The sequence below is a fragment of the Arachis ipaensis genome, chromosome B07 (assembly GCF_000816755.2).
Source record: "Arachis ipaensis cultivar K30076 chromosome B07, Araip1.1, whole genome shotgun sequence".
Taxonomy (NCBI): Eukaryota; Viridiplantae; Streptophyta; class Magnoliopsida; order Fabales; family Fabaceae; genus Arachis; species Arachis ipaensis.
The window spans coordinates 65,278,287-65,292,375 of NC_029791.2; the positions used below are offsets into that span (position 1 = coordinate 65,278,287).

General features: G+C 35.7%; 1 protein-coding gene and 1 long non-coding RNA gene across 2 annotated transcripts; both read left to right on the top strand.

The window, feature by feature from the left end:
• LOC107609327 (chromatin remodeling protein SHL) lies at positions 1,656-5,154 on the top strand. Its single transcript, XM_016311241.2, has 5 exons — positions 1,656-2,013; positions 2,144-2,489; positions 2,946-3,014; positions 4,472-4,607; positions 4,773-5,154. Exons 1-5 carry the CDS (start codon positions 1,941-1,943, stop codon positions 4,800-4,802), a joined length of 654 nt encoding a protein of 217 aa, XP_016166727.1. The 5' UTR covers positions 1,656-1,940; the 3' UTR covers positions 4,803-5,154.
• Positions 11,302-12,163, top strand: LOC110264238. Its single transcript, XR_002350005.1, has 2 exons — positions 11,302-11,523; positions 11,604-12,163. It is a non-coding gene; the product is annotated as an uncharacterized LOC110264238 (long non-coding RNA).

The following is a 14,089-nucleotide window of genomic DNA, read 5'->3' on the forward strand; positions in this document are numbered from 1 at the left end:
AATTTAAAAAATAAGTAATCTTTTAGAGACGAATTTGACTATTAATCCATTTCTCAACGTATAAAATTGCGGGTAACATTGGCCATGTTGGCTCTCCTAAGGCTAAATCTATTTATTGATACAAAGTTTGTTTATAAGATAAGTTTGCTTTTAGTTTTGAACAAATATAATTTTTTTCTATATAGTAAATGAAAGGTAGAAAATTAATTTTAATAATAAGTCTGTTATCTTTTACTTGAAAACAGAAAAAGGAAACTTATATTGGTCACACTTGTTTTTGCATCATTTTTATAACAAAAATACAATTATGTTAAAAAAAAATACAAATTGTTGTTAGTAAAGGCTTGCGATTGGCTACGAGCATCGTCCAAATTTATCCTGTATTGTGCTTCCTCTCTTTTCAATTTGAATGTTGATCTAAAAAACGGACGGTTGTATAGGCTTCCTATTCTTCCCCTTTCTTTTTTAATTTGTCTTTTGGCGGCTATGGAAGGTGGCAGTAATTCATTAAAATGAGGAATTAACGGGAGGAGCCGAAAATAGTTGCATGTTGAATGATTGAGAGGAAGTCTAGACAATAACGTGGTCTTAATCTTGTCTCTGTAAGTCTATATAGACCATACACAGCACTAGTTCCTATATGCATGATTAACTGTTTAGAGAATCCCAGAATTTATTGTGTCAATCTTTCTCTGCTAAATGGATCAAGAAATGGACACATTGATATTCAACATGGGTTCACTTGGAACCAATTTTCCACAAAAGTATTAAATAGATTTGCATGTTTGAATTTGTTTATTCAATAATTGATGCAAACGTAACTTGCGTGTAATGAGAGTATTGTGATCAATTTGCAGGAAGAGAGGATTGTCAAGGTATTACTCGGGTAAATCGAGATCATTTACATGCATTGCAGATGTTCATTCAGTGGAGGATTTGAAGAAGCCAGAGCATCCTGATGCAAAGAAAAGGAAGAAGCATTCACAAACACACCTCAACCTTCCTCCTTATTATCCATGTAGAAGGGCACCAAGTTGCACTCAATTAACGACACCTTATGTCAATCCCTAGAATATGAATTTTGCCCCCTCCAATACCTCCATCATCATCACATCACTCTCCTATCTATCTATCTATCAACATCCTTTACATTAACTGTACAGTAACATCAGTAGAGAACAGATCAAATAAAATTTTTGTAATTTTTTGAGTATATATAATAATCCTTATCCTTATGTATATATGCATGAGCCTATGACAAGAAATGAAATTGCACACTCTGAATCTCTCGCCAAGACTTCAGCCTATTTTAAAGCGTATGTATGTTGTTATTATCAATAGTAGTATTTTTTATATCAGACCTGCTTATGATTTCTATTACCATCACTCTCTAGACATGGAAGGTACGGTAGACATTTATTGCAATATTATTCTATTAATGGAGAACTGCACGGTAGATCGATAGAACAATAATGAATGCGTTAGTTTGCTTAAGCGATGGAACATGATAACGAAGAATCCAGAGAGAAGATGGAAGTGTGAAACTGGAACTAGTTAAGACTTAAGCCAGTTAAGCGTATCTGGAAAGAGGGAATGGGCAGCATGCTTGAACTAAACAAGAAAGATCGACGCTCCCAAGCGCCACGTGGACTCTAATTTGTAATTACCAAACTGCCCTCACGTCGTCGTCAACGTTCCGCTCCCACTCGAAATTGTTGGTTCAATTCCGCTCCACGCCACACCACACGACACCAAAACAGAAGACGTTGATAACGCTATCGGCGTACCCTTCCACCGTGTCCGCCCAACCACCGAAACATTCACCTCAATAAACAAAATCCACACCATAGAAATACCTTACCCGGTTTTTCTGTAATTTTCTTTTCTATTTTTATTTTTTTACCTCTCTCCTTTCCATTCTCTTTGTTTGTACCCTTTCCATGGCTAAACCCAAGGCTCCACGCCGAACCCTAGACTCATACACAGTCAAACATATTAACAAAACCTTTAGAGGTACCTTCTCTTCTTTCCAGAGAAAACGCTAAAATTTTCTTCGCTAACTTCAGTTTCCGATACATGTTTTTCAGTTTCAGCTAACCTGAATCTCTATGTGATTCTAATTCGTTGTTTGTACTGTTGTCAGCCGGGGATTGCGTGCTCATGCGACCCTCCGATCCGTCGAAACCGTCGTACGTGGCGAGGATCGAGCGGATCGAAGCTGACTCGCGAGGCGCCAACGTGAAGGTGCACGTGCGCTGGTACTACCGCCCGGAGGAGTCAATCGGCGGCCGCCGCCAGTTCCATGGCTCCAAGGAGGTTTTCCTCTCCGATCACTTCGACGTTCAGAGCGCCGACACCATCGAAGCCAAGTGTACGGTCCACAGCTTCAAGAGCTACACCAAGCTCGATGCTGTTGGAAACGACGATTTCTTCTGTCGTTTCGAGTACAATTCCTCCACCGGCGCCTTCAATCCTGACAGAGTTGCTGTGTTAGTTCATCCCTACTTGTTCTTCTCAATATTATTGTTATTATTATCATAGCCTAAAAAGCTGAAATAATGATCCTTTTCTTTTCAAGTCGCTGATATGATAAATGCGAAATATCTACTTTTTAAGTCGAATTCTTTGTTGGAATTGAGTTTCACTCTGTTTTATGTAGTTGCTTTCCACTAGTACTTAATTCAGACTTGTTTTGATTAATGGCCATTTTGGGATTCTCTTAGTCATTGCATTGGTCACACTTGGTTATTCTACTTGTCTAGTGCTTATTTGAATTATAAGCCTATTTTGGAAGAAATTGTTAAGCTTTGTTTATGTCACTAAGTATTTATTTGCTTGTTCGTTTGAAGAATTGTTTGAATCAAGTAGCTGTGTGACCTTATTTGGAATTAGGCTAACAGGATGTTCATTGTTTTATTTTTTTATTTTATTTTCTATTTTTGCAGGTATTGTAAATGTGAGATGCCCTATAACCCTGATGACCTAATGGTCCAGTGTGAGGGCTGCAGTGATTGGTAAGTTGAATACATGCGAAGGAGTTATATTTAGCCTTCATCTTCTTTACTATTTGCTTTTAGTTTCATTACCTGGTTGATTTCTTGATTCTGGTATGTCCAGTTCTGTAGATATTTGCATCTTCCTGATGGAATTCATTTTAAATTTCAGATTTTTAAGAATGTTTTACCTCTTTTCATCTGAATTCATGTGAGGAAAACCAGTTATTTATGTCAGCCTTTACCATATTGGCATTGTTTTTCCTTGTGTAAGAATCTCCAGTTAACTTAGACTATTCTTGCCATTGCTAATTTGGTACTCTTTGAAGATGATACATTCATCAGTAGCAGCTGGTGTGTTTGACTCTTCTATGTACCAACGATTGGTGTTTGCTTGTTTCATTGTTGAATTTTCTGCTTCTGACTATGCGGTGTCATCTAACACTCATAACCCCACCTAGCTTTCTTTAATCTGCTTCCACTTGTCTGCACATGCATTCATATGTCGTGTATCTTCTCTGAGTAGAATATGGACTTGTGGGAGTTATCCTCCATAGAATAGTTTCATTGAATATGCATACTTGTGATCATTCATGACCTTATAAGTAAATTCCAGATGGACACAAAAGCAATACGTTTGGCTAGTGTGTTATTCAGCTTTATAGGCATCACAGCAAGCCTAGGTACAGGAATCGAAACTTAACATGTATACACAGCGCCCGTGCCTTTTTATGTCAAATTTGTGGATTTAGGAAGGTAAATCTGCAAATTCGCAAATCCATTTGAAATTATCAAATATAAAATGGCACCCTGATATAATAGCTTATTGAATTGAAATTAAATACTATATGAGGAATTGCTAAGAAAGTAAGAATTGAATAAAGGTTCTTAATTTGCCATGACATTTATTCACCTATAGAGGTGTGTTATTTATTTCATACTTCTTTCTTCATTATAATTACTATCTCATGTAAATATTATAGTTATTACACTACATTATCTAAGAAATTTCATATTTTGTTATTGTATTTTAATGTTCTTCGCACCTTTGCATTTATTCTTGGAGTTGGGCTTTAATCTGCTTATGAAATTTGTGGCTTAGTTTGAGGTCCCACAAAAATATTTTTTCTAACTGAAATATAAGGATGGAGAAGATTCGAGGTTTCTGGGAAGATGATCCAAAAGCTTCTGGGATAAATCTTCTGTGTAAACTACTCTCGTCTCTAGATTATATGGAATGATGAACCTGACTCACTTGGCTAGCCCAACTTATTAAAGTGTTTAACACCTTATGAGTAATGAGTTAATGAAACAATCAATTTATAAGTTACAATGATTATTATTAATTGTAGAGTTCATAAATTTTGTTCTCCTGCAATTTTATGCATATTTCTGTTGTCATTCATAATGAAACTAGCTGAAGGCTTGCTTTGTGAATGTTGAGAATTTTTTTATTCAGCATAATATTCTTTATTCAGGTTTCACCCTGCTTGCATAGACATGACTGTGGAGGAAGCTAAGCGACTTGACCACTTCTTTTGTGAAAGTTGCTCTGCTGAAGGTCAAAAAAAGTTGCAAAATTCTCACTCTACTTCAAGACACTCAGATACAAAGGTATTACTGTTGGAGGATAGTCTGAGATTGTTGTTCAGCACTTAAATATATTCGTGTGCCTTAACTTTGAGACAGTTGATATCTATTCTTTCTTTAATTTTGTTAATTTGCTGACGAAGTAAAATACTATACTATTTTAGCGATAACTTTTTGCTTGGTTTTCAGGTGGAGACTAAACGTCGGCGAAGGTCATAAGAGTGATAATAGTATATATATGGCATAAAATGCAGTAGAGATCTATAATGGAGGTCTTAGAGACCTTGCTTTTCTGATCCTGCTAGCTACCAAACAAACACGGAGACGATGTTATCGAAAGTAAACTAATTTGGAAGTGTTTGTGATATCTATTTGGTTTGAGTATTCATAATCAGCCTGTTTGCTTTGGAAGTCGAGGAAATGTTTCCGTTGTCTATAATTATGTAATGTAGATTCTAACAACTCCCCCTTCCGGTCCTTGTTCTTACTCGGGCTTTGTATAGTATCCTTTACTTATTTATCAGCAGTAGACAGACACCGTTCTTTTTACTCAAACGTAGGTTTCGACTTTCGGTCATAGCTTCCTGCCAATTACACCCTGTTGACGCTGTGGCCGTGTGGCGTAAGCAATTTTATATTCATAAGATGTCATTAGGTAAAGGAAAAGAATAGTTAATTTTAACTTTCTTTGATTACCTGAAAAGAAGTTAAGATTCAACAAGGAAAGGCGCTATAATATTATTGTTCAGTTGAACTTAAAGGGTTCTTTTTTTTTTATAAAAAATTATATGTATTATTTTTGTATATATTTTATATTTTTATTGTTTATTTTTGGTATTAAAGTGATTAATAAAAAATGAAAAAGGTAAATATATATTATAAGTGGTATATTGTTTTATTTACAACGCTCAACTTAAAAGATACAAGAAATAATTCCCCTTGCACGTTTTCTCTCTCTCTAGGTCTCTACCGTCTTATATGATCAATATGATGATGGAATTAGAAAATACTACTTGATTTTGTTATTATTATTTTTCTTGGACAAGTGAACCTGAAAAATGTCACTATATTAACCAACATTGTTACGGGTATCATGTAAAAGAGGGAATGGATCATCCAAGTCAATACGATCTTATTTGATTTGTTTTATTTTGGTGAATCCTAATCCATCTTTGTGTGCAGCCATACCAATCACACTGTTGTGGCAAAGTTACATCTATAACATAGGAAAACTAAAACAGGAGAAATTTATTTTTTAAAGAAAAAAGAGCAAAAGGCCAAAGTTAAGCAAAGATAGCAAAGCCATCTTCTCAAGCGCACCCTATGATATCCGTAGCTAACTATGATCTTATTACTTTATTGAAGTTTAGAGATATAAGATATGGTGGAAACTCAGGTTAATTTTATGTAAAAATATTAACGAAGAGCAGTTAGATAACAATTTTGGATCAGTTTGGATTGATTTTTGAAAAAAGCACTTAATTTTTTTATTTTCTTTTAAAAAAATTTTTAATAAATAAAAATTATTTTATATTTAGATAGACTTTTAAAAAAGAATTTTCAAGTATTAAAAATGTCTTTTATTTTTGTTTTTTTTAAAGCAAGGTATTGTTAGCTTTTAGAAAAAGCAAATAATTTACTTTTTTTAATAAAAATATTTTTTTGAAAGACATATTCAAATAGGTTTTAAATTAAATAAAAGTACTTTATCCTTTAAGAAAAATATTTTTTCACTCAAAAAAGCCAATCCAAACTAACACTTAGTTAAATTTGTCAAATTATTTATTGCTTCATTCGATTTTTTTTTGTTATTTCGACAGGTTGTCAAATCGAGCTTGTATTAAGATCTCAGTTTGCGGAGTAAATACGACTCCTCTGAAAAAGAGTGAGCTCGACCCGGGAATTACTTAGCGTTCGTGTCGAAACGCACTATGTCGAACTATCAGTGGATAATCGTAGCAAATAAAATGAAAATGAAGTAAAATAGAACTTTGAATAAGTGAAAATGAATAAATGAAAATGTCAAAACGAAATAGAAATTATAAGAAAGTAAAATAACAAAGAAACATTTAAAATAAAGAAATTAAAACAAAGAAAAATAAAAGATAAAATAAAATGGGCTCCAACACTTACATGCACTTGCACTCCATGCTCTTCTGTTGCGTCGTTGAGACTGAGAATTTTTACAGAATTTATGTGATAACCTACTGTTGTTGATTGAAATCTCTATTTTTCTTCTGAATTTCTTCTATTTATATCTCAAAGGTGGACTTATTCCTGAAGAATTTTGACTACTACATTGGTTTTTCCATTTTCTTAGGCCATGATGTTACCATAATCCTGAAGAATCTTCATATGGTACCTCCACGTTCTGTCTTGCCTTGTTCTTTAAATCCGACGTTCTTGCATCGTGTTTGTATTTGACCACGGGGTATCGATCCTGATAGATGCTCGACTTACTTTAAACCAGCAATCCATTGACCTCAAATGTCTTTTGTTTCCGTAGTTGAAAGAGGATCTCTACAACCAAGTAACAATAATTTTAATTACATTTTGACTCCCTATGAATCAAATCTTTATGGGTCAAAATTTACATCAACAAATTGCCCTTTAAAACTTATCTTTTCAAAATATGAAATGATAAATTTTATCTAATTAATCCCATGCCATTCACGTGCCTTTTTTAATGTTCAAATTTCAAAAAATGGTTACAAGAAATGAAACGGTTCGTGCATTTCTAGGAATATGTAACGTTCCCAATGGGCTTTAATGGGCCTTTACTCCTTTAAAACCTTTACTCATTCAGTATTTTTCACCTTTCAGAGACCTTTCTTTTCCTAGAAATACTTTTTCTTCCCTCATCTTCTTCAAAACATTTCTTTTATTTGCAAATCCATCCTCTCATTCCTTCATAGATTCTCACTCTGGTCTTCATTCTAGTAGTACACCAGCTGTTACTGCTACATTATCATCATCCACCACCATCATTGTAACTACTACTACCACCATTCCTGTTACCACCTCTACTACAGGGGCTACCATGGCTTTTTTTCTACTTGCCTCTACTGCCGATGCTATAGCTGCTACGGCCGCTACCACTGCTCTAGGTGGAGCTTTTGGTGTTCCCACTTCTTCTTCCCAGGAGGATGATGACGACGTTCACGTCATAGGTTCTCCACCTTTGGTGGCCAACGTGTCACAATTTTACAATGATGATGGGATCTTAAGAGCTCTCAATCCTAATGTAGAGACCACCGCCTTATGGCATAGCCAGGTATTACTCTCTTTTCAAGTTTCTAATGTCTTATATTCATACTTAGAGCCAATCTCTACCCAGAAACAAATTGAGTCAATTTTCTCTTTCTTCCCTGCTCCTCCTGAGCATCTTCCTTTGATTTTTTGTGGAAATATTAAATCCACCTGTATTGCCAGTCGAGTATTTAGGACTGCACTTCCTAAGGAGTCGAGTTCCTCATTTTTGACATGGCTGTCGAGACTTTCTCCAATTTACAAATTTGTTTGAAAATCTTTAGGAATAGTATTTTCTCTTTAACTATCCACTCACGACTTGTCTTACACTGCCTTTTTTCTTGGGACTAGTTTATACTTTTGGTGCCCAGTCACAAATAACTTTCATCTCCCATATGGAATGATGGGTCCAACATTAATGGAGATTTCAGCCTTGACTGGCCTATCTCCCAATGAGGAAAATGTTTGCTGCGTAACTTCATGCCCTGATGACGTCTTTGATATCAACTTTGACTCGACTTCTGTGTCGGGTTTTATCCAGAATAACATGGGTACCAGGGAGACCCTATTAGCGACAGTGAGCATGTCGCTTTCCTGCTCTTATGGCTTAATGCTTTTGTTATCTTCCCCAAATCAATTCAAATCTAAAAAACGCAATTACCTTTCATTAGCTATCATGCTTCATCACAAGAAATACATCAATCTTTCCTCTCTTCTCTTGGGTCAACTGTATGAAACTCTTTCCTTGGTAGTTAGCAAAATTCGACGTGGAGAACTGTCGATCAACCCATTTGGTCCACTTTGGATTCTTAACTTATGGCTGAAGTCTGTGTTCGAACCTCAATTTACTGCTCCTTCTAAATTTCCCAAAACTCCACTTGAAGATATTTGTCTGTCTTCTTTTTCTTGGTCAAAACCAAAAGGCATGTCATCCATCGATGCTTTTATCATTTCATTAAACTTTTTCTTATCATAAAAGCAACGATGATTGACGGAGGATTTTCGTCAGTAAAGAATTTCTTAATAAAATCACGTTGCAAGTATAGTTCTAAACCGACAAGCAATCCTCGGTTAACGTTTAAATTGTTTGTCACTTAAGTAGACCCAATAAAATTAACCGAAGTATTTAAACCTCGGGTCGTCTCTCAAGGAATTGCAAGGAAGTGTATTTATGATTGGTTATAGGATTGTATATTTTTGGGGTTTTGAAATAAGGAACAAAAAAATATAAATTGCGAGAAAAATAAACTAACAACTAAGAATAGTCCTAGAAAAGATTGAGAATTAGAATTCCTATCCTCATTATCATCATCAATTATGATGGTAAGTGCAAATCGCTTTCACTTAGTTATCCTCTAACAAATGAAGGAAAGTCAAGCGAGCAAAATCGACTTAAGTTCACAAGTCCTAATCAAAGACTAGATTTAGCGAGGCTCAAGTCAACTAGCAACTTTCAATCACCAATTAACAAAAGAATTTTGATAACTCAAGACTCTAATTAATCAATCCAAGTTAAGATCATAAAAATCTATTTTAAAATCCAACCAAGCATTTTATCAAACACTTGGAAGGCACAAAATAAAAGCATAGAAAAGTAACAAGAAATAGTAAAATCTAAGACTGACAAATGCAAGGAATCAATAACCAATAATTAAAGAAAGAAGCAATAAACATGAAATACCTCAAATTGCATAAAAGGGAAATTGAATCTAACAAGAAGAGTTCATAAACTAAATTGGGAAAATAAAGAAACCAACAAGAGAAGATAAACTAAGATACTAGAACAATAAAAGGTAGAAGAAAACTAAATTAAAGCAAGATAAAATTCTGAAGCTAAGAAGAAATAAGACCAAAACCCCTAAAACCTAGAGAGAGGAGAGAGCCTCTCTCTTTAGAAACCTACATCTAAAACCTAATGTGTGTGAATAAATGAATGATGAATGATTTGTATGATCCACTCTCTAGCCTATTGTCTTCACTTTTAGGCCTGAAACTGGGTCAAAAGCAGCCCATAAATCGCCCCCAGCATTTTCCGTAACAGAGGCACGTGTCGCTTGTCACGCGTACGAGTCGTTTGAACTCTGCACTGGCCACGCATAGGCGTCAGCCACGCATGCGCGTCATTTGGTTATGGCTTGGTCACGCGTCCGCGTCAGCCATGCGTACGTGTGGACACCAACTTCTCAAATCTCCAAATTCTTGTGTTCCTTCCACTTTTGCATGCTACCTTTCCATCCTCTAAGCCATTCTTGCCCTATAAAACCTGAAAACACTTAACACACATATCACGACATCGAATGGTAATAAGAGAAGATTAAAAATTAGCAATTTTAAGGCCAAAGAAGCAAGTTTTCAATCATAGGACAAAATTAGGAAGGAATCTTAAAAGCATGCAATTTACATGAATAAGTGTGAGAATAATTGACAAAATCTACTTAATTCAATACAAAATAAACCATAAAATAGTGGTTTATCAATGATTCTTCCTACCATCCCAATCCTTTGGCCTGTTGAAAAAGTAATGTGGGATACCTTCATTCTTTAACAAGTTCTCAAACCTGAAAATCAAGAGGCTCTCAATGAACTGTGGTAAAAAACCCTGACTCCACAAATCCTCCCCGTAGGGCTTCCTCGTGAATCGACCATGGCTCTTAAAAATAAACTCATCACTTATTCCCCTCAATATGTGTCGAGGCAATTTGGTCTTACACAGGCATTACCTTCCCCTATTTCACTAGAAGTTGGGGCCCAAATAGTTTACTATGAAGTGTTAGACTTGAAAGAATTCGACCAAATTTTGGATTTAAATCACCAAAAAGTAACCTCTCAGTACCAGAGATATGTCATAAAATTCTACTTTCTCTCAACCCCTGACTTTCACGAATGGTGGTCGAACTATTATGATTCTCATTGTCCTTCAACTGAGCAAGCTCTCTCTAACTTGATTTTTCCTTCTACACAGACTGTTGTTGCATTGAAGAAAACCAAAGGTGATCATATCCATGAAATCATTGCCTTTGAGAAATATTATAAGGTAAAATGGTATTTTAGGAACATAAGGTATGTTTTTATCGAGGCTTCAAAGGTATAGGAAAAGAAAAAAGAAGCACATTTTCATAAATGTCTTGACCATTATTTTAAACCTTTAGCTCGAGATGCTTTTGTCCAGAAAAAAACATTTCATGAAAACGTTTAAATTGTCTTCTTTTCTCAATGCCCCTTTTGGCCTTGCTGATCGACTACCTAACCCTCCTAAAGGAGACTTAGGAGTGGATTATCGACTCCGAAGAGTAGAGCATCGTACCCTAGGCATAAACACAATTGATGCTATCTATTATCCAAGTGTCAGGGATAAAATTCATGGTCGAACGAGGATTGTTGGATATCCTCCAGGTACCATATTTTTTCTTAATACTTAAAAACCTTTAAGTCCTTACTCCTCTTATACTTTCTTTATGTTCCAACTACTCAACCAACAGACCTAGCGGGTATTGCCCCTAACCCTAAGCCAGTCAAAGAGGACTGGGAGTCAGGCGAAGAAACTGCCCCTAAGAAAACAAAATAAAAAAGGGGTCAAGGCAGAGGTCGATCGAGTGAAGCCACCCTATCTTCAAAGAAGCGCGGAGCCATTGACATCCTTATGGGTGACAAACCCAAAAAGATACAGAAATCTAATCTACCTCTTATCAAGGTACTTTTCAAAGTTTATTATCCTTAATAGTCGATCTTTGTCTAATACATGCTAAATAATTTTCTCACCTTTCCTTTTAGTCGAAACCTTCAAAGCGTAGCTCACACTCCCGAGCTGGACAACAAAGTCATTCTGAGCCAGGTGTCGACCCAGCAGGTGTCAAGGCTGAAATGACTCAACATCCTCAAAAGGTGATGACATCCTTGCCTTTTCTTAGTCCAATTCAAGCAACACCATCAATTGCTGCTTCCCAGGCCTTGATTGACTCTCCAGTGGTATTCATATTCAATTTTCTTTTCTTCTTCTTTTCTTCCAGATTCTTAGAGTCTCATTTTTTTCCTTATAGGCGAGTTAATGCCCCTGCCAACTGATGCCGAAACCCAACAAGAATCTGATCCTGTTTTGACATCAGCTGCAGCAACTTTGACCATCCATCCTACCAATAATCCTGCTGATGTCGAACACAACGAGTCTCCTATCAATGTCCCTACTCCTGAAGCTAAAGACCTGATCTTTGATGACCTTGATTTTGACCTTGCCAACATTCTCTCAGAAGCTCAATAAGTATACTCTTCTAAAGGAACAGGGGTTTTCTCTTCTTTAGGTCAAGAACCCGAAATCGCCCCATCAGTGCAAAAAATAGAAAAAATCATTCCGACTCACGAAGAAGAAGTCACATCTCCTGAGCCATAGCTTCCACCAAGCCCCCGATCCTTCGGTTGTCGAAACGGTCAGTATTGTTCTTGATTGTCTTAACCGTCCCTTGGAAGATATTAATAATAATACCGACCTGAAGGCTCGACTGTTGGCAGCCCTCAACTTATTAAATCAGAAAATCCCAACAGATTCCTTAACATCATTGGAAATTTTTATGGAAGATATTTTCAATCATATATCTAAAATCGACTATGTTGAGAAAGACTACAACACAGCAGTCGAGATTTTGGCTATCCATGATAGGCAGTTAAAGAAATGTGAAACAGCCAAGTTTCAAATTGAAGAAGTCATATCAAAAGGTTGAGCCAAGAAAAAGATCATAGCCACTAAAGTCGAGATTCTGGAAAAAGAGTTGGCTGAACTAAGATCAAGCAAGGCAAAGATCGAGGCTACTAATGCAATGCTCAATCAATGGCTTTAGAAAATAAATCAAGTTTATGCATCTAAGACTTTAGGTCATACTGCTCTTGTTAAAATAGTCAATTAAACCATCAAGGCCAAAGAGAAAACTGTCGAAGCTTTTGCCGCTTTGGGTCGAAAGCAGGAGGACCTTAAGCTTAAATTTAGAACCTTGTTTTAATTTATTGTGTTTTGTTGGAACTTATCACTAGATTTTACTTGTGTTTGATGAATGAATTTGAATAGTGACAATGATTTTAAATATTTTTCATTTATATGCCCTATATGTCGAGCATTTGTTATATTCCTTAATTCATAGGCATTGCTATAAAAAAAATTTTTTGACTTTGAAAGGTCCTTCCTACGAAGGAGACCATTTTTCTTTAACTTGCTCAGTTGGAAGGACTAACTTTAACACTAAGTCACCAACGGTAAATGTTCTCTTTTTTACTTTCTTGTTGTATGACTTCGCGATACTTTCTTTTTGTCTAATCATTTGATCAAAAGCAATTAGTCGAGATTGGTCTAATTGGTCTAATTCATCAATCATACTCGACCAATATTGTTCGACTGGTAAGGCATTCTGTTTCACCACTCTAACTATTTGCAAATTTATTTCAAGCGGCAATACAACTTTATGACCATATACCAACTCATAGGGAGTCGAACCTATGGCTTTTCGAGGGGAACACCTATATGCCCATTATTATACTTGACTTAACATAATATTCCAATTCCGAGACTGTCTTCCTATATGTTTCTTAATCAAACTAATTAAAGTTTTATTAACAGCTTCAATTTGGCCATTTGCTTGTGCATAATATGGAGTCAAATGTATCAATTTAATCCCTCTTGATTGCGTATATCCTTTGACTTGTCGACCTGTAAATATGGTTTTCTGATATGTAGTCAAAGTTAGTTTAAGGAATGCCAAATCTATGAATAATTGACTCTTCAATGAAATCAATTATTTTGGATTGTGTGACCTCTTTTATGGGCACAACTTCCAACCACTTAGTAAAGTAATCAACCGCAACCAAAATGAATTTGTGCCCCTTAGTCGAAAGGGGATGAATCATTCCTATTAAATCCAGAGCCCATCATTTGAATGACCAGGGTTTAATTATGGCATGCAAATTTGTAGCAGGGACTCTCTGAATTGGTGCATGTTGACATTGATCACAATGTCAAGTAAAATTGATACAGTCCTTCATCATTGAAGGCCAATATAGTACTTGTTAACATAAAGTCCAATGTATTTTCTGACCCACTTGGTGGGCTCCACAAATACCTTCATGCACATCTGCCATAGTTAAATATGCATCTTGCATACTTAAGCATTAGAGTAAAAAACCATCGACACTTTTCTTATAAAGATCCCTCAAACTAATACAAATCTTAGTGCCAAATATTTAACCTTTCGATCTACTCTTTGATTGGGGTGTTTGAG